The sequence below is a fragment of the Anser anser genome, assembly GCF_964211835.1.
Source record: "Anser anser genome assembly, chromosome: 1".
Lineage (NCBI taxonomy): Eukaryota > Metazoa > Chordata > Aves > Anseriformes > Anatidae > Anser > Anser anser.
This window is the reverse complement of record NC_139720.1, coordinates 87,495,192-87,518,319: the sequence shown is the minus strand read 5'-3', so window position 1 is coordinate 87,518,319 and position 23,128 is coordinate 87,495,192. Positions and strand designations below refer to the sequence as shown.

The 23,128-nt window shown below is 48.2% G+C and overlaps 1 protein-coding gene across 2 annotated transcripts in view; it reads left to right on the top strand.

Annotated features, from left to right (window-relative positions):
* The first annotated feature begins 10,091 nt into the window (after positions 1-10,091).
* PTGFRN (prostaglandin F2 receptor inhibitor) overlaps positions 10,092-23,128 on the top strand; it is an 85,290-nt gene continuing 72,253 nt past the window's right edge. Inside the window, exons 1-3 of one of the 2 annotated variants that reach the window (XM_083806068.1) lie at positions 10,092-10,106; positions 11,889-11,957; positions 16,950-17,098. Coding sequence is in view for 1 of the 2 variants with exons in the window: in XM_083806066.1 (XP_083662192.1) it covers positions 19,130-19,193 (64 nt within the window). In the remaining variant the exon portion in view is untranslated. Of the gene's footprint in view, positions 10,107-11,888; positions 11,958-16,949; positions 17,099-19,114; positions 19,194-23,128 lie in introns of those variants that run through there. The other variant, XM_083806066.1, reaches the window with a different exon arrangement.

Below are 23,128 nucleotides of genomic sequence, written 5' to 3'. Positions count from 1 at the left end.
AACATCCAGGCTACCTGAGGAGAGAAAATCTCTTCCGTATGACCCTTGCCTCCTGAGCAGGCAATTCAGGTTGCAAAGGGCATTTCAAATGTTATAGATGTGCTGGGGTCTGGGTTGGATGTGGCTGTGGGGGCTGTGACATGCGTGTGTTGAGCAGGGGGGCTTGTTGGTGCCTATGGGGAGGCCACGGCTCTCTATTACCTTCATTGAGAAATCCAGCTAGGCTCTGCATTCAGGGGTAAGCTGAATTTATATGCTGACAGCCCTCCCTCAAAGCCACAGCACTGGTATGAGACTCAAAGCAAAGAGTGAGGCAGCATCCTCTTTGTGTACAGTGAGCCGAAATGGTCTGATTTTTTTCCTCAGAAGCTTCTGGGTGACCAGCCATGTTAACACAGCTGCAGCTGTGTCTCTGCAGGGGTGTTGTTTTCCAAGCTGAAACCCAGAACAATTTCCTCAAAGATGAGCTGAGGAAAAAAGTGACTTTGCTGGGAGGAGCATTGTTGTTACTTGAGTGATGGGTTGGCTCTGAACAATTCCCTTCAAACTGGAGAATCACCTAATTTAGGTGGGAAGGGACCCCTTGGAGGCCACCTAGTCCAAGCCCCGGGGAGCCCCCAGATGAAGAAGGAAGATTGCAAGGCATCATTGTGTTGCTGAGGAGACAAAGTCTAGAAATAACTCTTGGCCCACAGGGACTCAGCGGGACTTTTGTGGTAATGGGAGTGGGGTCAGAGTTTCAGCCCAGCTGTGGATCCCTTCCACGCTGTCCGCCAGAGGGGTGGTGGTGCTGGTTGCAGCATGACCCCTCGCTTCACCATGGATAATGCTGCTGCCTTCCTTGCTCCCTGCTGCTTCTGGCTGGGGTAACCCCTGCTGTACCCCTGGCAGGAGGCATATCTCACCATGCATAAGGCCAATGTGTTTGGTCTTCCTGCTCTGGGTCTCTGAGTATGTGCTTCCAGGGGCCTAAACGCTCCCCAGACCTCCCAGGTTTGCATGAGTTTGCAACTGTGCTTCCTGCTACTGGTTGGTCTGGGCGTACGAGGAGAACAAATGTTGGACGCTGTTTCGCACTTCGGTCAGGTCGTGCTGCAGCCAGGAGGAGCGATGGTCTGTAATGGAGACCATACGGGCTCACACAAAAACACCCTCGCTTCCCTGTCTGTAAGATGGAAATAATAACTCGGTGCCTTAACGAAGACTTGCAGGGCTTGCTTAAATAATTAAGACCTCATCTGGAGGAGATGGCGGAAGGGTGTTGTGATTTTGACAGCAGGAGCATGGCCGGTATGCCTCCTGCCCTCACACCCCATGGGAAGGCGATGCTGCCTTGCCGTGGGGACATGGTGGCCAACTACATGATGGCCACCCCACAGCCCTTGTGGTGGCTGTACCTGGTGTGAGATCAGCCCCATGTGGGGTGTTGGGTGGTTTCACTGGCCCGTGGCCCCTGTAGCTGTCTGGGTCCGTTCCTTGCTGTTGCTGTCCTGTGTGGCTGTCCTTGCACACATGTGCTCTACATCAAATATTGGCTGACTCAGAGCAAGACAGCAACATCAGGGGACTATTTATTTTTTTCCTCCTCCACCTTTTTAGCTTTTTAAACCGAGACTTTTCATTCTGCCTTCAGGGAAGGCATTACTTATCTTTATCTTAGAGCTGTGTTTAAAAAAAAAAAATCATTTTCCCTTTCCATGCTGATGTTTCTGGGGCAGAGGAAAAGAACAGCCTTTAGCAAAGAGAGTTGGGTAAGGCTCCCAACTCCTCCTCTCTGTCCTCCTTCTCCAGGGCACCTCGTCCTCGCTTTTCCATCCCTTGCTCTTGGCGTTGGTTCCTGGAGGAAGGGAGGCCAGCTCTGCTCTGTCTCCTGATTGATGGCTCTGCTCCTCCCCACATTGTTTCATATTTTCTTGGCCTCTCTTCTCCTGCTGAGCCTGACACAGCGATGAGATGAGGTCAATGCTCAAGATGTTTCAAGAGCCAAGGCCTGGGCTCTGTAACACGTGAGGTCCTCTCTGGTCCCCTGGGGATGTGTGGGGTCCTTTTGGTGCCCAAAGCTGCCTGAGAAGCCAGGTGGCTGGGCTGCACAAACTTGTGGTGTTTGTTTGGTCAGGGTGAGACTGTCTCCCAGCATTTTGGCATGTCCTGAAAGCCCGTAAGAGTGAGCTGCTTCTGGAAGCACCAAACAAAGTGTTTATGAGAAGAAATTGCCCCCGAGACCCTGGCTGCCACCATATGGGCAGGGAAACCAAATGGCTGGGAGACCTCATGGGACCACAGTGCCAAAAAGGGTCCCTTGCAGCCCTCCCTGGTGCTGGGACCATGCTGGCACTTCTGCCAGGCCAGGGTCTCATCCTGGCAACCCTGTGCAATAACTGGTTGAAGTCTGTCAAAGCTGAGAGGCACTGAGCAAAGCAACTCGCCAGTAAATGAAGTGGCTTTTTTCCAGGGAAATTTTTGCTCAGCAGAAACTATGTGGTTGCATCTGATATGGAGTTTGTAAGTGGCCATTAGCTTGTTGTGGATGAGAACAACATAATTGAATTTAAGGGAAAGGTTTAAGAGGAAATAAACTTTTCCTTTTGCATAGAGTTTCCTGCACCACCACCACCCCGTCTCTTTTATTTTTTTTCCTCCAGCTGATAGCTGCAAATGTCAATAGGTTGCAGTTAATACGCAGAGACAAAAATAAGAACAAAGGGAGGAGAAATGAAGAGGAAAACTAGGGATGTCCATCTTCACTAGAGCCGGGCGTATGTAACAATAAACGTTCACAAAATGTGCTTCTGAATAAAACATGCAGACTGTCTTCCTTAGCGATTGTGACCCATTTCATTCCCAAACACTGTTGAAAAAAATTTTCTGCCTACAAAGATGTTCACGAAAGCAAGCCATCTTTTAGAGTAATGTGAATAAACGTAATTGAGCGCCCGCACTGGCGTTATTCTCAAAGCCATTTTGAAGAGCTCTATTGGTTGCGTGATAGGCTCGTGGAACAATTCGGCATGATTGCAAATAACTTGCAGCTAGAAGAGGATGTGTCTCCTGCGTGTGAAGCATGGCCTCTGGCTGGAAGCAATGCAGTATGACTTACATGACCAGTGGCATAAAGAAAAGGGGGGGCTGAGGGGTGGGATGTTTTCTGCGATGGGGTCCCAATGAAGCCGCATGTTAAAATGCCTTCTTGCAAGGTACTTGTCAGACTCACCTGAGGGGCAGCCCTGTTTGCAAGGAGACAAGCTGCTCGCTGATAATTCAGGGCTGGATAATGGGGCTGCGTCTGTCCGAGGATTTATCTGCAGCGAGCAATTTGATCAACTTTAATCATATGTGACAGCAACGTGAAGTGCAAAGATTTGGTCAATCAGGTTGAATTAATCCCCTCTGTGCCTCCATCAGTGTCACCGAACCAGGGATCAGGGCATGCCCGTGTTGCTTCCTTGCTCAGTCCACGGCCGTGGGACATCAATCCCCAGCTCCCATGCATCCCTGTGCTCCTCTTCCTCAGCCCTCCTGGCCTGGGCTCTCTGGGGTGGGGATGGAAATGAGCTGTCGCTTTGCACAGCGTCCATTCACCTCTGGCTGTTGCAAAGTCCTCTCCAGTGGGTTTTTCACTTTTTTTTTTTTTTCCTGGTGTAGCAGCGAGTTGCATTTCATGCGCCCCGAACGCCGGGGCTTTCCCGGCGTCTCCCGGATGGCTATTGCACATTTAACCGTAATTGCACTGTCAGGGAGTTTTCCTTTCTGATGCTCTGCCAAAATGTTCCCTTTGAAAAAAAATTATATCTATAGAGGTTAGCTTGGGCAGGAAATAATCCAGACAAATGCATGCTACCCGATCTTCAGGCCAATTAATCTGAAACAGATACTCGGGGAGAGGGTGATAGAGGAAATGCTGAATGGGGTCTGCGGGGAGCGGGCGGCAATTTGGACGCCCTGTAAACCTGCAGTACAGATCCTGGCAGTGGTGCTTGGTGCTTGTGGGCTGTGGGGAGGGCAGGAGAGGGCTCTGCTTGCTCTGGAAGAGGGAGGTGACGTCTGTGTGCAGCACAAGGGGTGCAGCACCACCACTGCTCTGTGCTCCTCGGGCATCCCCGGCTGGCTGTGGGTTGTGCCTGGAGGCAGTGGCTCACAAAGCTGCTGGACTGGGGTGATGTTCTGGTGGAAATAACCCATGGGTGACGTGCAGGAGAGCTGTCCCTGTTGCTTGGCTTCCCCCTGGCCAGGAAAGAGTTTTCCATGCAGTTCAGGATGCGCCAAAGGGCGACCCTGTGCAGAGGCCAGGTCTTGGTAAACGCAGAGAGCATCCATGGAAAATTAAGAACAAATGGCAAAACAAAGAGGGGAAAAATGCCTTATTTCACTTTCTTGATTCCATTTGTGAGGATTTGAGATTTTGGCTTGGAGAGGAATGAAAAATTGTTCCGAATGCTTCATTTTGAAAATGCTGAAGTGAAGCCTGTTGGCTGCCTGAAGTCACTCATTGCATTTTTGTTTATTTATTTTTTTCACATGAAGTGTTGTGCAGGCTGTGCCATTCCCCTGAAGGCTTTGGTGCCATCAGATCTGGATCGATGATGGGAAAGGCGCTACCAGTCACGGCATCAGGCAGTCCCCAGTAGGAATAGGGGGGGCATTGTGGAGGCATGGCTTTCTGCAAGCAGCGCAATGAAATCTCTGATAAGATTAGTAGTAATCTGATGAACATTAACCAAGGGAGTGGAGGGGGATGGGATGCAACTAGGAAAAGTTTGATAGAGAGGTCTAATAGCAGGAAGAAGATTTACTGTGAAATAATGAATGCTTTTGCACTACAAATTGATTTGGAAGAAAGGAAAAAAAAAGGAGTCAATCATTCTCTCAGGCATTCTCTCTCATTGCTGTTTAATTTGTAGTTGTAATGGAAATAATATCTATAAACTCTCACTCAGAAGCTCTTCTTCCCTTCCTGACCCTACCCAGGAAAAAAAAACAAAACACAAAAACGTCAAAGCAACAGAAAACCTTGAACAAAATCCTTAAGCAAGTTATCTTCAGGAAGGGGTAGCATGAAATATATTTTATATAGATTTTAGTCGTGTTAGCTGTGCTATTTAAAAATGAATTGGATGCAGCAGGGAGATCAGCAAGAGCTGTTGTTAATAGCCTATCTCTTTTCAAGATACTTCTTAAAAAACCCAAGCATGCTCCCTTTGTGGGATGTACAGCTGGAGTGATAGGAGCTGCTATCCAAATCTGAGCAGTGCAAAAGGTGGGTCGGGTGTCCGAGCTGCGGGAGGGGAGCTGTCAGCAGAGCTGGCAGTAGCTGAGCACTAGAGGAAAGAAGCCTGAAACAGTGTGGGGGAAATCTGCCCTTTGCATCCCTCCTGCCTTTAGGGGAGCAGGCCTTGCCTCCACCTGCACCCCTGAGCCTTTGTGCTGTGCCCTCCAGCCCGCTCTGAGTCTTCCTCCTTCAGGCCGTGCTCACTCTTCCAGTCCAGGTCTCTGCAGAAAGGAGGATCCTCCTGGAAAATGAGAAGATATGAGGTCTGGTCAGTGATTGTGAGGAAAGCAGGGACATTCCTAGCAGGCTTTTGGTCAAAAGCTGAGAGAATGAAAGGTGGAAATCAGGTGGGGAAGTAACTTCTGCTAGCAACACTGGCTTTCTTTTGACGGAATTTTGATTGCTTTAAAGTCACATACTGTGCGTGCTGGGTACTTTTTTCCATGGCTAAGCTTGCAATGTGAGCAGCTGAGCAAGGCTTCGCAGCCTGCATGAGCAGCTGATCTCCCAACACGGCACCGGGTCCCGTTAAATGGACCGTGGGCTGTGCAAGACACATGGCCTGACCCTGCACGGCTTGGAGAGTGGCAGGAGACCCGGCACTGCAGCTCCTTGGTGCCTGTTAGAGGTGCAGAGCCTGGTGCCGGAGCATCCGGCAGGACGGGGACGGTGTCCTCCCCTTGGGGCTTTAGGAGCCCTGCAGCTGGTAGTGGGGCTGGGGAACAGGGCCCTTTCCTGGACCTTTCAGGGAGAATGAGGTGAGCCAAAAAGCTGGGAGCACGTGGGGTATTCTGCTCTCCCGGCAAGCAGATGTGATGTCCTCAGCAGCTTCTGGCTGGCAGCAGCGCTTCAAAGGCCTGCAGAACAAAGCTCCCGTTTTCCTTCTGTTTCACCTTAAAGGCAAGAATAAAGCAGGTCTTCCCCACGGACTAGAGAAAACCGTAGGAAAGCGTGCCAAGGGGAACAGGTGCCTCCTCTGGGACATGAGGCAGGATTTCCACTGACACCAGTCATGGCACACTGCACCCAGCAAAGCAGTGGTGTGTGGGCTGGGGACCCCCGCTGAGGCAGGGATTTGGGGATGCCAGGGGGTGATGCCGGTGTCTCACCAGGTGAGGTGGGAACACACACTCCCTGCGGGGAGTGGGCTGGACAGTGAGCTGTGCGCTTGTTGCTGGTGCTTAGTATTTATTAATGGCTCGGAAAAGTGGGGGAAGCAGCGAAGCAGCAAGGTTTGCAGATGGCATGAAATTATTTAGGTGAGAGAAGGCGCCCGGCGGGACTTACCCACGGCAGGTGAGTGGGCAGGCGAAGCTCGCTGTTGACAAACACAGTGCAGAAGGATGTCTCTGTGCCTCGCCAGCCTCTCGATTTACCACGGCTAGCCGGGTGACGGCAGGGGGAGGCTGGGTGTCACTGCACACAGCTCAGTGGAAACATCTGCTCAGTCTGGAGCAGCCGTCTCAAGAGGGAATAAAATGGCTGGCTGCATAAAGAGAGGGATTAAAAAAAAAAACCAGCCAAAAATGCCACCTCTCTGCTGTCTGAGCAAAGTGGGTGATTTATGGACTGGGGCAATCTTCTACTGCATGAGTAATGCAGGTGAAAAATGGGAGCCAAAAATGGGCAAAGAAAATGATGGATCCAGAGAGATGGAAAATAGTGACTGTCTTGCTCCCACTTGTATAAGGAGGGTCGTGGTGAGGTGTCTAAAAAATAAAGAAAAATCAATTTCTAGAATCATAGAATGCCTCAGGTTGGAAGGGACCTTAAAGCCCACCCAGTTCCACCACTGGTGGGACACCTCCCACCAGACCAGGCTGCCCAAAGCCCCATCCAGCCTGGCCTTGAGCACCTCCAGGGATGGGGCATCCACAGCTTCTCTGGGCAGCCTGTGCCAGGGCCTCACCACCCTCACAGTAAAGAATTTCTTCCAAAAATCTAATCTAAGTCTAAATCTTCCCTCTTTTAGTTTTAAGCCATTGCTCCTTGTCCTCTCCTGCAGCAGGGGTGCTGGCACCTCTGCCTTGTGCAAAGGCTGGGTCTTGCTTAAATTACTCGAGCAAGACAAGCCTGTGCCTCTGATACGGTGAGGAAATGTGACCTAGTTAAGCCCAGCCAGTTTTGACTGTGATGAAATGGAAGCGACTTGTGTGTTGCTGAAATCTGCCACCAGAAGCAGGGCACTATCTGTGCTGCCTGCCCAGCAGCCACCCAGTGAGGTGTCCGTAGGCATCCCACCCCTCCTCATCCTCATCCCCAGTGCTGCTGCCCCCGGATGGGCAGTGGGTACCCCTCTCCGGAGGAGCCCTGGCCATCCCACGCTGTGCATTGCACCGCTGCATGAAATCCAATTAAAGGGCGAAATGAATTTCGGAGTCGCTGAGAGGGGACGGGAAATGCCCATGCACAGAGGAGCAGCAAGGAGACAGCTCTGGCCTCGTTTTTAAGCCCAGCCCAACTGAAAAGCTGCTGCCGTGGCTGCAAGGGAACTATAAACGTACCATGCAATAACGTTACTGCTTTGATGGATGCTGTAAAGGCTCTGAATGCTTTTCTTTCTCTCTCTCTCTCTTATTTATTCATTTTTTTGTTATACTATGGCCTTGTACCTTGCAGTGTCCCTCATTGTAAGATGCCAGCTTCATTTGTAACTCAAATCCTGCCCTCTCCTCTCTCCCTATCTTTTTTAATGGTCACAAAACCTTTATTTGCCACCTCTTTCCTTGAGGAAAAATACAAATGCTCTAGTATTTCAGGAAACAAAGCATTTCTTCTCTCTTCTTGCTGCTCCCGGGGCAGGTTTATGCCTCTCTGAAGCAGAGGTGACTAGCAAGGAGCTCCAGCATGGGCTGCAAAGCGTGTGGAGCATTTCTTTTGGAGAGGGACTGTCCTTCAGGGACTCTGTGGGCCTGCGGAGGAGAGCTTCTCCTTGGGCCTGTGGAAGAGAAACTTCTTGGTGCTGAAAGTTGTCAGTTCTGTCATTTTCCCCCTCAGAAATTCCCCCTTCCTTGCCCCCCTTGCTGGTGCGCGCTCAGGCTGCGGGGCCAGGTGGGACGGGGGCCAGCAGCGCGTGGGGGCCGGGCAGCCATTAGGTTCAGGGGAGAAGAGGTCCCTGAGGGCCAGGAAAGCTGCAGGCGCAGCCCCTGGCTGCAGGAGTTCCTGTGCTGTGGGCTGCCAGGAGCTGGGAGGGCCCTCAAGGGAGTCACACAGCACTTCTCCTGGCTTTTCTGTGCTTTTGTCCTAAATGTCTGCTCCAGGCCACTGCTAACAGCAGCGTACCAAGCTGGATGCCCACTGGACTGGTGAAGGGCAGTTGTTCTTACGTTCTGCTCTCTGTCGGTTTTTGGATTTCGTTCACCCTCCTCCTTCTGGCTCTCTGGTTGTTTCCCTGCAAGGATGACTTCTCCTCTCTCCCGCTCTGCTCTGGCCTGCTCGTGCCTTATAGGATTTGTTGCAGCGTTCAGCCCTGGCTTGGCTCCGGCTGCGGGTGACTCATTCTCTGTGCCGTGCCTCAGTCCCACCTCCCGGCTCTCTCTTGGACATCTGCTCTGTGCTGCCTAACTCTAACGTAGCCTGCCCAAAAATGAAGCCCTGCTCTGTCTCCCTTTACAGCAAAAACCTGCCTTCCCTGGAGGGCTGGGGCCTCTCCAAGGGCACTGCAGGCTCCCTGGTGGTGAGCGCCAGCAACGAGGCTTTGGGATGGTCCCCTCCACCTCCTTCCTCCTCCTGTCCCCAGCCTAAGATGTAGCTGGTCAGCGAGGGCATGCAGTCTAACAGAAGTGGAAGGCTGAGTTTCTGGCCAGTATCATCTGACCAGACAAAAACTTGATGAATGTGTTTTCTTTTTCTCCTCCTCTTCTTAAACGAATTCAGGCGAGACCAGTGTTTCCTTCTTGGTGAGGGATTTCTGAGGTTCTGACTCCATGGAAAGTTTGACGGGCTTGGGTGAGCGGCCAATTTTTGAAGACAGCATTTGTTGAGGGTTTGCTCAGTGCCTGGAATATAAAACCGAAATAAACATATACATTCAGTAGCTGTGCTTAGAGTAAGGGCTTGGTGTGTGTACTGTCCAAACACACAGGAAGGATTCTGCTGCTGCAAACCCAAGCAAACCGGTCAAATTAAACACAAAGGTTTGCACTTAAGAAACACCCCTGCAGATCTGCAGTTGAATAACATCCGTGCTGTGAAGGGAAAAATCCCAGGCACATTTCTGAGTGAAGATTTCCACAGCTTCTTAATCTCAGTAATAGTAAGTCTTTCTATAGGTGCTTCTCACCTTGAAGTGTCTCCAAGTGCTTTGTGCATGTGTATATGAAGGTGGTGGTGAGCTCTGGGGTGGGATATAGCATCCATTCTGCATGACCTACAGGGTCCCTGGGCTCGTTCTTCCCCTTCCAAAGCCCCCCAGTACACACGCGGTGCTGTTAGCTCCCTCTGAATTCCTCCTCCCCCTCTATTTCTCTGGACTTTCTCCACATCCCTCCTTGCATCCCTTGCTCCCACACTTGCCCTCATGCCCGGAGCGCCCTCCCTGGTACTGCTGCACATACAGTGCTCCTCTTCCTCGGCAGCCCTCTGCAAAGCCTTCCTCCTGGAGAACTCCCTCTTCCTCCGTCTCCTCCAGGATCCTCTGTGCTTGAGCTTGTACCTTCCAGTGGAATTTGCATGCCCTGCCTGTTTCAGCTTGTAAGCCACCTGGGACAGCAAAGATGTTTTATCTGCAGTGACAAATTGCTGCGTGAAGTTACACTGCTACTTGAAAAGAACAACCTCCGTAACAACATTGCAGCCTGATGGCCATGATATACCTGGGAGAAGGTTAAAGAAAACAAAGGTGAGTGCTGATATATTGAGGGCTGAGACCAAAGAAACATACTTAAAGTTTTCCTTATCTTGTGCTTTGCATTTAGTCCTTCTAAGATCATCTGTCAATTCCCAGAGTCCCGTTTTAGGCAGAGGAAGAACAAACTTCGTGCACCTCAGGGGTGGCCAGGCTATACCAATTTTAAAAGCCACCCAGCAAACCCCACAGGGCTGAGATTCCTAGCTTCAGATTATACCGATTATATGGTTTAAATCATCTCAAACCAGGACTCTAATGCAATGTGCCTAACCTCATTCATCAGGCCATACCAGCTGAACCTCTGCCATACCCCTTCACCTTATTTTCTGCTTCTGGACTGGGCTTCTTTGGGATTTCAAATGTCTTTACAACTGCATGGAGTGCCAGGCAGTTGGCAAGCAAGCTGCCTTGAGCTTCTGTTCATCATCTTCTTAGCGGCTTGCAGTTCACAGATTTCCACCCTTCTCCATGCCTTTGCCCCAAGCTCCATCTCTAGCTAGGTGGTTCCTCAACATGGAGAGCTTGTTATGCTCATGTAGCGGGGAGTGATCTCCCTCCGCCCCGAGCAGGAGGAGAGCTGGTCACAGTGCAGCGGGAGACTCGGAGCCTTTGGGCCATTCCCCACGGACAGGGTGGATAGTGGGAGTCACGTGGCACCTGTCTGATAGAAACGGGCGTGGGGCTGGGCTCACCGATTTCTGCAATGAAACAGGCCAGAAAGCACCCAGGAGACGGTACCAGGCCTTCGCCATTCTTTCTGTGGTCAGCAATACGAGGCAAACCTGGCAGCTCTAGCAGCTACAAGGCAGTGTAACAGCAGCTGTATGAAACCTTAGGTTGTTGAACGAGATAAGCACCTCTTACAAGGATGATGGAAAGTAGGATGGAAAGCACCTTCTGTGTCATATTGCCCAGTCCCCAGCTGTTTGAGGTGTAGGGGTGGTATCGGTAGGGAACTGCCCTGGCTCTGCATTAAAACAAACTGGGATTTTTGTCCTGATTAAACCTCCTGGAAGGCAACCCCAGAAAAGCACTTCTTGGAGAGTCAGGACCTTCTTCTCAGTTCCAGCTGAAATGTTTTCCTGGCAAATTTATACTCGCTTCTGCCAGCACTGCCCTTTCACTCTAACAGCTCTTCTCTCTTCCTGGTGCTTCCCTCCAGGGTATTTATAAGCAACAAATATATCTCAGCCTGCATTTTGCTAGACTCAAGAAACCAAGCTCATTTACTCTCTTCTTGTAGAAGAAAGCTCTCTCCTCCTCTGGTCATCCTACGAGAGAAAGGCTGAAAAAAGGCAATTTTAAATTAATTCATCTTTTAAATGGATGTACAGTATTCTGTACTTCTTTGATGGCATTAAAATCTTCCTAGTTCTATTAGAAATCCCTCATCTGATGTGTCTTAGGTTCACATTTGTCTTTCTCACATCTGCATGATATTGCCAGCTTGCAGTCATTTGATCGGCTAGTGCACTCAGGTCTTTCTCCTCCTCTGTCACTTCCAACTGATGAGCTCCCAGCTGGTAGCAGAAATTCTCGTTATTACTCCCTCAGGGCACGACCTCGCGTTTTGTACTATTAAATTTGATTCCATCTCTATTGCTTCTGTCCCTTTTTCGTAAGAAAACTGCTCTGATTAGTCACCGTATAATGCCTTAGAGACCTAAAGACATATTCACTATATTTTTATTTTTAGAAACCGTTTGCTGTTTCAGTATTTTCATTCAGTGAATGATGCTGATGTCTCTCTGTATTACCACATCTTTCTAACAGGAACTCCAGACTGATGTGGAGAAGGGCAGGGGAATATTGCCTCGCGGATGAAATACATGGCAAGAACAGGTATAGTTCCAAATTGTTTCAAGGAAATAATTCTTTAAGTTGGTTGTCATTCTGTTGTATGAAATGATCAGACATGGTGTCCAATCAGCTGAAAAGTGCAGGTGTGGAAATGTTCTGTTTTACCTAACTATTTTTTCCAAAGCAATCCACCCTTGCTGTGTCTGAATTTACGGCGTCTCGCTGCCGGAGCACATATCTCTTCTTCAGCACTGTCACAGTGCTGGCTTCCAGCACTTTTGGTTTTTAACCATCAAAACTATTTTTATGATGTTCAAAGTACTTCAGAAACAACTGTCTTTATTGCTTAATTATTATGCTCAATTACCACGGCAGTGGGCAGCCTATGAAGATCTGCAATGGTGATGAGAATTCATTTAGTCTGACCTCCAACTCTCAGCTACAAATAATTGCTTTACCCAGAGAAGGCCTGATGCAATGCAAAACAGCTCCCCTGCCCCTAGGCTGCCACAGCAGCCCTGAAGAGCCTCTGAGGCTGCGTGTTGCCCACTGGAGAGAGCCCCGGACTGACAGTCCTGGGGTGCTCTGGCTGCACTGTGTGCTGCAGGCAGGCTTTGTGTGGCCACAGAGAGACGGAGAGCTTGGTTTTGAGAGTGTGCTTTGGAAGGAGACATCTTTGGAGAACCGTGCTGAAGGAAATTGCCACCGCGAGAGCTGTTTTACGGACAAATGTATTGCAGGAAGCAGATGGGGGGATGTACACAACAGTACTGCAGAATTTTATTTCCCGTGTCTGGATTGCTAGGTGTTTCACAGGGCCGTGAGCTCTTTACTGGACTACTCCTTTGTAGCTGTCTGAGCAGCATCCAAAAGCAGTGGGCCTTCCCTCCCAGAGGGATGTCTGCAAATCCATCTCTGCAAATGAGCATTGAGGTTACTTGGGCTGCTTGTGAACCAGACAAGGCCACTGTGTGTAGGGAGCCACAATGGTGCCGTGGTATTAAAATCAAAGGCAGCTTCCACTTGTTCTCACTCATGCAAATGGGGCACATCCCAGAGGCACAGGACAGCGTGTTATGATGGTCTTCAGAGGGGTGAAACTTGGTGTCCAGGAAAGAAGTTTCCACGCTGCCTCCTGTGTGTGCACTGTGGGTGCCCACTGTGTTGGGGTGCAGTGGGGTGCCTGCGGGGAGATGCACCTCTGCGCCCTGCTGCCCTCAGTCAAAGTGGCAGAAGGACAGGATCTCTGTGCACCCTTTCAAGATGTAAGTACCTTTTTTTTAATTTTATTTTTTTGGCAAAGACTGTTTCCTGCCTTGTCCAAGCCCGTTAACGAGGTGCCTGTGACACCTGACAGGGCCTGCCTATGGAGACGTGGAAGAAAACAGCAGAGGGAGGGGGAAGGCAAAACATTGTTTTGGAAGCACAAGAACTTCTGAAACATTAATCTGGTGGATAACTCCCTGCCAGCTGAATTTCACTAAACCACTGATCTGAATCATGTCACAGATGGTATCGTCTTCCAAAGTGTTAGCAAAACACGGGGCTCAACCTTCAGTGGCCGTGCATCGCTATTTCTGATCCAGCACAACAACATGCCTGTAAAAGACAGAGCTTGTAATAACTGCAGCTCAGGAAAAAAAAAAAAAAAGAAAATAATAACAGTTTGAGATCTGAATAGCTGGCTTGCAGAAGGAGAATTGCCTATTTTGCTCAGTGCAGCAGTGAAGATGGGCTCATAGGAAAAAGAGCAGCACAAGCTCTGCTAGACTGTGAGATCTGCTTTGATGCCCTTTAATAAGTGTAAAATCCCAACTGGCATTTCTAAGTGGAAGGCAAAGGTGTTAGGCTTGGTAAAGTAGGACCAGTCATGACACAGGCAGAAAGAGGAGGAAGAGATTGCCTGTCAGCTGGGAGCCTCCGTTCCTGTTATTTCATGACTGCAGGAAGAATTTAGGTTTGAAATGTTGTTTTAAATATTAAAACCCGTGCTACCTGCAGCAGAGATGGATAAATGGTTGTGCTCCTGAGCATGTGATCTCTGATAACAGAAGCTACACCTGTGTTATCACAACCTAAGGTCTCTTTGGCACCTGAATTTCGGTGCATGTCCTGGCCACATCCCACCTTCACAGTAAGAAGCGACCAGTGCTCCCCACCAGCCTACTCCTGCTTTCCACACAGGAGGGTAGCACCCAGGTGCTACGCTGCTGTCCCTGGGCAGGCAGCCCCTCCGTGGCTCAAGGAGGGTATCCGAAGGGGCTGCCTCTTCCCACCGGGCATTGAGCTGCTGGGAGAAATGCAGGAGCTGTCCTGAGCACTCCGGCATTATAATGGTGCTACAGAAGGACCTAAGAGGAAATTAATAGGGCCAGAGTAACCGGATTTGAATAGCATGTAATACAAAAGGCTGAGGAATCCGTCAGCCCGAGGCAAGACCTCTCACAGAAGATGTCAGCCCAGCCAGTTAAAGTCAGGCAGCCTCAGAAGAAACTGAGTATAATGGCAACCTGCATAATAGGCGCTGCTACCACCTATCACAGTAATGAGATTTCATAAAGAAAAGCCCATCTCAGTGGCTTCCAGGAGGATTTACTGCAGCAGACAGCTGGGCACATGGGCTGATTAAACACAGATGCAATTTTGAACAACTGCAACAGCCTATCACGTTTTACAGTACCCAGACAGTTCTAGCTAAAAGAGATGCAGCAGACACATTCAATCCTTTTTTAGCTCGTCTGAACGTATACACGCTGTGAGAAAACTAACCGCCGATTCCCTGCGAGGAGGATGGTACAGCGCAGGACCCATTAGCAGGATGGTGGCACGTCCTCTTGGTTAAGAGGTGGGAGTTGCTGTGGTACCTTCTCCATCCTGGAGAAGGACCTGGAAGCAGGACTTGGTTGTGAGTCTGTCCACGCTTGACTCGGCTGTGATGCTTCATGGCCAGCCAGGGCCGCAGGCGCAGCCCCATCCATCGCTCCCAGCAATAAATCGGTGAGGCTGTTACACCTTTTCTCCCGCCTCAAAGTGAGCTGTTGCCTGTCTCGGCCAAGGCACTGCCAGCAGAAGCTGTGACTATCTGCACTTGTGATTTTGATCTGCGATTGCCTGGTGACTTGTCCAAAGCAGTAAGAGCTATCAGGGAAAGAGATGGAGTGAAACGTTACTGGTACTGAGCTTGTAGACAGGATGCTACTCAGGCCTCGTTTTCCCGCAAGGAAAGGTTTTGTTTGATCTCAAGGTGGGCTGGATCCCACTCCCCTTCCTCAAGGCCCCACTGCAGCAAAGCAGTGGCTTCTAGCACCAAGCTTTGAAATGCTAAGTGAGCTCAAAGGATCTGAGGACATGCTTCACAGACAGGGCTCATTCAGTGGTGAGATAATCTCCTGAAAGAAGGGGACGGTGCAATTAACTGAAGGGATGCCAAAGGCAGGGAAGATGTGGACTTCTTCCCTTATGACTCCTTGTAATACTGGGGCTGAAGCAAAGTCACGATTCCTTAAATCACCTAACACCTGGAGGCCACTGGCAGGCTCGCAGCACAAAGTGGATGCTTCTGTTACTGATGTTATTATCATCATCAGTCTTGCTAACCAAGCAATGATATAAAAACTCATTGTCCAAGGAACTGTATCCACCCTCCCTTTCTATGCAATATGGCTTTAATTATACTCAAAGGATCTAATGACAACTTAGGGACTAGTCAGTGCCTTTTGAAGTCAACAAAAAGATTCCCGTTGACTAGAGTTGGCATTGGCTGAGGACCATAAACTGCAGGAGGATGTTTGGATCGCTGTGAACCTGCATCGGACTCTGTTGAGGGGTGGCTTTGCCCCCTGGGAAGCCGCTGGTGTCAGAGCCAGCAGAACTGAGCACCCATGGCTGCCAAAATCAGGAGCACAGATTTATCAAACCATCCCCTGATGTGGTGTTCATGTTGACTCCTGAGATGTAGAGGCGTTGTGTGCTGGTCTGTAGCAATCACCACTTACCCACGCACCATCCCATTGCATCCCTGGACTGCTATTTTCCTAGCTGTAAGGTGGGACCAGATCATCAACTTATCACCAGCTAAGAATCTGACCTCTTTTATTTTTTTCCCTCTTGTTCTAGGAAAAAATGGCAGTCCACGCTAATTTTAAAACTGACGAAGCTATCAAATTAGATTCAATTAGGCTCTTTCCACCCCTTGCACATGCCTGAAAAAAAAAGCTTCAGTTATTGCAGTTTAGCTGACGATGCTTTTGTGCAAGAAAGGAAAGGCTCCAGCGAGTTTCTCTGTAACTGAAGCCATATGGGATCGAGACTTGTTGGACCAATACTGAAACGTGTCTGTGTCACAGAGCAGTTTTGATTCCAAGACACACAATGGACTGTTTGCAAAGTCACATTGCTGGTTAAAACTACATTTTTTAAAATCGACAAATAATTTAGGGACTCAGCTGCTTAGGAGGATATGGTCTAGCTGATTGCTTGGGAAAGTTTTAAAAAAAACCAAGCCAGCCTGAGGTTCTCTGTTGACTTGTTTTCATATTACATCTAACAACCACACTGTGGTAAATGTTTGCCAGCCTTTTAGGCAAGTTGCTTAAGGCATGTCAAGAGATAAGGAGAGTTAAAAATGATTTTAACCTCCTAATTTCCCATCCACCCTCCCCAACACATGCATGATTGCTGCACCGAGAAGCAGGTGAGTTGCTAATGCAGATTAAGTTGTCCTTCAAGGAGCTACTGCAATTAATCACCCAGTAACTCCCAAACAAAGAAGTATTGTCGTGACACATCAGTGTTTCCAGATTTGGAAAGGACTTGATAAACGCTTAACTGTACTCACACAGCAAGTGAGCTGTGGCAGAGAGAAAAGCATGCCTCCTCCAGAGAAGGGCATGGATTCAAGGGGAACATAAATTCCCTGTACTGCCTGCTTGGTCAGTAACCTGCGTGGTCAATAATAGCTTTTATTTTATGTTATTTTGGTTTGGCTTATTGTATTTATTTATTTTTTATTTTACTGTATTTTATTTTATATAGGTGTTTGGCAGAAAAGAAGCAGGTTGGAGGAAGTCAGAGGTGTTTCATCCTCTCAAAGCTTGCTGGTGACCGGAGGCTTCTTCACTTCCATGTATCATCTTCCACTGCTGCCTGTGACCACTTGAAGTCTCTCTCTATTACAATATGAGGTATTCCCCTTTTTTTTTGGTTCTTGTTCTCCGTGTCACATGGCTTTGTAATGCGAATGGAAGGTAGCATTTTGTGGTTCTCAAAGAGCTTTGGTAATTCTGGGTTAAGTGCAGCCTGGGGAACTGCATTTTACCACAGACAGCGTTCATGTTATCAGTTATTGTACTACAAAAGGGCCTAAAAATCTCATTATGATCCCCTCTCCAAAGGGCGTAGTATCAAAATGCTTTAACGAGGCAGGTAAGAGGTTACCTGTGGTTATGGTGCCACGTGGCACTGTAAATTGAGGTAACCTGAGCCAGCGTGCACTGGAGAGAGGCAGGCACCGGTGGCAAATCACTCAGATCACAGCTCAGTGCCTCCAGCGCAAAATCTGAGCCGCGTAGAAAGGGAGTGGAAACACCACGAGTGACAAAAACAGGAATGACCTTGTAGAATTTGTTGCTAACCAAAGCAGGTGAAGTCATCTGCAGTTGTGTGGGAACCTGCCTGCTATGGGGCTGTAGGGTATCAGCTTCCTGGTGTGCATTTTCCAACGCAATTTACCGCTCAGGCAAAAAAAAAAAAAAAAAGCAAACAAACAAAAAAAACCCCACCACACAACACAAAACCAAAACAGAAAAAATGAAGTGAAAAAAACAAATGTTTTTTTGTGCAATGCCTCATAATAAGCTCTCTCTGTTGCAGCAGCAGCTGCAGTTTCTCCTCTCAGATTTCTCGTCTGTTATTACTGAGAAAGAATCAGCAGCTGCTTAGGAAGTAATCCAGAAAGATTCATTGAGAGGCTCCTGGTGGTTTTTCAGATACTGATCGGACAGAAGTAACGTCTTTGAGGAAGGGATGGGGTCTTCTGTGTTTCACCTGCTCCTCATAAATTAGTGGCTTGTGATAAGATGTTTATCTACAAGGAAACAACAGGAGGAAGAATCGAGAAATAACAAGCCCAGGTGATGGGAGACAAGTGCATTTTTAATGTCACAGAGGGGGTGTGGGAATTGCTTAGGTTTCTTTAATGATCATTTTTGCAGCTCTTTAAAAGCTCGTGCTCAACCACACTGCTTTCCAGCTGGCTGTATCTGGAGGGATCACCCAGGAGAGACAGGACATGGGCTCCTCGAGTAGTGTACCTTCAGGACACAACCACGGTGGGGTTGATTTGGTGCTGTGCATGCCCTGTGTTTCACAGTTGGGTTGTCATCAGGACAGCCATGTCCACCCATGGCTGGAGGCCAAGGCCTGCTGGGCTCTCCTCCTGCCCTGCCTCACAGCAGCCCTGCCTCTGAACTTCCCCCGACAACATCCCAAGCCCAGCTGGCTCCAGGAGTGGAGATGCGGGGGCAAGGTGGAGCCTCCAAAGGTCTCAAGGCCATGAATCTCACTTTACAAAGAATGAAATGCAAAAGTTTCCTTCTCCTTGGTCACTAGGAGGTAGGGGAAGAAAACAATTAACCCAAGCTAAAAGCAGTTGGGCCCGTGACGTCCAGTGCTCCCAAATGCTGTCCACTGAAGTACACGAGCTCTCAGGAATGTGGAAGAGATAACTGTGGAGGCTAATAGAGCCAATTATTTTTATGGAAAAATCCCAGCTCTTTCTCTTTATTGGAGTGGGTTCACGATCATCTATATAAAAGAAAGCTGTGTTCTGAGAACACACGCATTTGCATACGGATAGTGTTCTCTTGCAAATTATTTGAATAAAAATAAAAGAAAAATGAAAACAGGAGTTTTCACTCAAGGGAAAAGTTAATGAACTCACTTCTCTTTCTTTCACTCCCTGATTAAATATTATGTTACCATTTTATCTTTGTGCATGAAGAGTAAAGCCCTATTCTGTATTTTGCCAGCTTCATTCATGAAGCTTTGTATTATTTTTACTGCACTAGAAAATTAAAAATGACTCTCTCCACATGAGAAGCAGAATGAAGAAGAGAAGAGCAGTAATTCTCCGCAGTGTGGAGGAAGGAGAAAGTGAAAGATGAGACATCTTTTGTTTGTTCGAATAGGCATGAGATGTGCTCCAGCATGTGCTGATGGGAGTATTTCAAGACCAGCTACAGAAGCTCAGCGAGAAATACAAAAAGCATTACCTGCCATGTAAGATACGTATGACTTTCCTTTCTGAAGAGTGTTTTTTTTTTTTTAAACACTCATTGTTTCTGAGAGCCCATGGGCTCAGCAGCAAATTGCAGTGATGTTTTAGGGTTGACTGCTTGCTCGTTCTGATTCAGACCCTGTGGATTTTCAGTTTTAGTAGCTGGAGTAGGTTTCAGCAGATTTTCAGCTAGACGAGCTGAGCATCACTGGACTTGCCTTTCTGCAGCGGGCAGGCAGCTCAGCTGAACCAGAGTTGCTCACGTGGTGCACCACATTCTTTTAGGTGGCAGGCTCTTTTTCAGCAGTGGCAACACTTAGAGAAAGAAGTCCAGACTTGTATGCTGGAGGATGGCTCCAGAATTGGCTTGGTATTTTATTAACACATCAGAAGGCTATAGCCATGGATTTGTCGACCGCTGGATATAGGAAATTTGGAAGGAATGCCTGTCTGAGGCGGCACCAGAAACCTAGCTCTGTATGAAAGAAACTTGATGGGGAAAATCTGTTACCTGCTCAATATGGCTGTTTTTCAAATATTTTTGAGAATGAACATTGTTGCTCACAATCTACGAGGGGGTGCAGGGTTTTATAGAGGCTTGATGCCTGAATGGCTTGCAGTCATGTACAGTCTTGCAGCTGTTGAGATGTAAGAAGGAGTAACAGGGGATCACAGAAGAGATGTCCACATTCAAACCTTGTAAAACACTTTCCTGGGGGAAAAATGTAAATTCTTAGTAAGGGTGAATGAAAAGCAAGTAAGCAAACATGCAAATGAGAGTGGGAAAATGAGTTTTACTATTTGGAAGTGAACTCCTCCATCCAGGGATTTCATTTGTGCTACTCCTACTGGCCCATTTCAGTAGGAGCAAGTCTTCTAGCTGCCAATCAACCATTTTCTTTTTGATAATTATTCATATTGCTGTAGAAACGGAAATTATCTCTATTTTCTCACTTCCCAGTTGAAAACTGTAATTGCAGCTGCTCCCTCCCCCTTGTTTGGAAGTTTTACATGCAGAGAGTCATCAGCCAGGCTTGCCTTAAATCAAATCTTCCCATGCAGCCTGGATGCTAATCTAGCAAGCACAACAGCTGCCTATTCTCAGCAAGGAGAAACGCAACACATTTCTTCAGCCACTGGCTAGGGAATTCCTGCTCAAAGAAGAGGGCTACGCCTTGTCTGGAGCCTTTATAAAGTTATAATAAAAAAAATAAAAGTTTATAAAGGCAGTTTCCTGTGGGCTTCACAGTTACTGCTAATCATCTTAAACTGAAATAGGGCTTCCAAAAACAGCATGTAAATCCCCGTAACACACCTTCAGTTTCTGTCTCCACGGCTACCCAGCTGCCCTGATCCTCTGTGACAGGCTCTGGAAACGCTGTGATGCTTCCTTTCGCACTACTTTACAAGCCCCTTCTACCCCCAAACCTCTCCACAGGCAGACATCCTCCTAGCTCTTAGCTCGCATCACTCTCAGAAGACATCATCTCTGCCACGTGGTGGGTGACGAGCTGATGGGGAAACCCGTGGGATGTGTGAGTGGCAGGGGACACAGGGATCTCTGCCTTCCCACCAGCGGAAGGGCGCTGATTTCCATGGGTGTACAAGAGAAGAGCCGGAGCCCCCTGCGCAGGCCTGCCCTGCCTGGCTGTGCTCACTCATCTGCCCAAAGGCTGGGTCTGAAGGTCTCTTCAAAACCGTGTTAATAGCATTTATTCATGCTGCTTTTACTGAACCTTCTCATTCTGCTCTAAGACATGCAGCTCGTGAATAGCAGCTACTTCCCAGCCAGGGAAGCGGATTTTGGGGGACACGGTATATGCAGCCTTATTGGACATTTTCCAGTGACTTTATATGCAGACACTGCCTTCTCACTGAGAGCCAAATTCTGCCCTCTTCTGAAGTCTCTTGGGTCTAAATTATTGAGATTTTTAAATATTGTGATTTGAATCTCAATGTGTTTCCTTGCTTGCCATCCCTGCGGTCACAGGGTAGGCAAGGAGACCTTGTGCTGCAGTTTACCTTGCGATAAGTGAGCTTTTTTGGTTGTCCTGGTGAACCATATGTTCCCTGTGTTGCCAAAGCAGGAGCACTTTCTGCAAGGGAGCATCCTCAAGGATGCAGGATTTGCAGAGGCACGGATGTATGGAGCAGCGTTCCAGCGGCATGCAGAATCCCCCAGCTGATGCTCATCTGAACGTCTGCAGTGAGATGCATCTTCTCGGGGTAGCTGGCACCTGAGGTTCCTCCCCGAATGTTACCCAAAACTCACAGAAGGAGTGCTGGATGAGCTAATGAACCTTTTGTGCTTGCAGATGACCCCAAAGCGCTGCAGGGTCAAGAGCATGAAGCCAGACTAGAATCAACGAGGCCTTATGCAGACACTCAAGAATAACAAGCCAGCCAGTGGATTTGCAGATGGACTAAAACAGCTTGTTATCTGATGTCTCCTGGGCTCAAACACTGAGACATCTGCAGTTTTTGACCTGTTTTTTCCCTCTGCTGGCTCAATACCTAGTTAGCTGGTCATCCAACGTGGAACCAAAACAAAGGGAAGAAGACAGCAAATTGCAGTAAGCAGGAGATGCTGGAATATTAAGATGCCAAAAGGACTGGAAATAAAATAAGAACACAGGTTGCTTTGCTCTCCTGTATTATTTGTGCGTAAAGCTTTCAGAGTTGTTTTCTGGAATTCTGTTGAAAGCAGAAGTTTCAGATGCCAATTGTCACTGAACTTTTATGTTGGTTTTATTCTGCATGTATTTTGCATCTAATCTCTTCACTTGGCACTGAGTTAAAAATGAACCTGGAAAACATACATTAGGACTGGCTTTCCCTGTTTTTTATCTGAGAACACGAAGCTCTCTTCATATCATCTCCTCCCGTCCCACCAGAGGGTGGGAAGAGCCCCCAGAGCAGGCTGCTTGGTTATCCTGTGGGCCGTCCTCTGCTCCTTGGGGCACAGCGACCGTGCCAGCTAATAGCATGCCTCTTCCCTGCTTCCAGGCTCTCATTGCTACAGAGTGTGCCCAGATTGTCAGAAGGGGTCATGATCATCAGCCCCAGCCTAATCTCCTAATTAACTCCCGCTAATGTAAGTGCACTCGAGAAGATTCCTTTAGCCACTCTGCTCAAGAAATTAGAAGTCCTCTCTTGACGAGATAGCGTTTCTTCTTTCGTGGTTCGGTGTAGTGACAACGCTGTCTTGCTACATGAGAAGGATTTGCCTCATCCTGTGGTGTTCATTTCTCATCCCTGGATTATAGATTATTTTAAATCAACTCAGGATAGTAGGTGACAGCTCAGGGTATGTTATCTGCAGCATTTCAGCCTTGCATAGGCGGAGGCCTCCTGGCTTCTTGCTTCTGTAATTTCTGTGCCTCAGCAAAGTAAAGAAGTAAAGACTGAGGTATGCACCTTGCAGCGATATTCGAGGCTCTGCGACCTCCCTGAGAAACGTGCTTTCACTGCTTCTGATTTAACTTGACACAGCTTCATTGCATGGATGTCCTGCTCATTGCAGTCAAGGTTAGAAAAGGATTTAAGCCTGTTTCTGATGTGAAAAGAGAGCAGTCCCACAGGTAGTAACACAAAGAAGAGCTAAGCTCAGACTGACCCCAGGAAAAAAACAAAGCAAGCTCCCAAAATGGAGCATAACTGGACTGCATCGAGAGAGTGAATCTGGAGCAGGACGAGAATTGTACCTGCGTGCCTTACAAGCAGAGACTCTCCCCGCCTTCCCAACTTCAATTTTGCCTCGGAGGATCCATATAAAAACAAACAAATGCCAACAGAAATGCTTCTATTGTTTTCTTCCTCTGTTTGTAATGAAAGCTGTTCCTTTAAAACAGAGCAATATCCTCCCCTATGATTTTTGCAGTCACAACACAGAAATGGAGAAAACCTGAAAGCACAATTGACTCCTTTTGATTTTTCC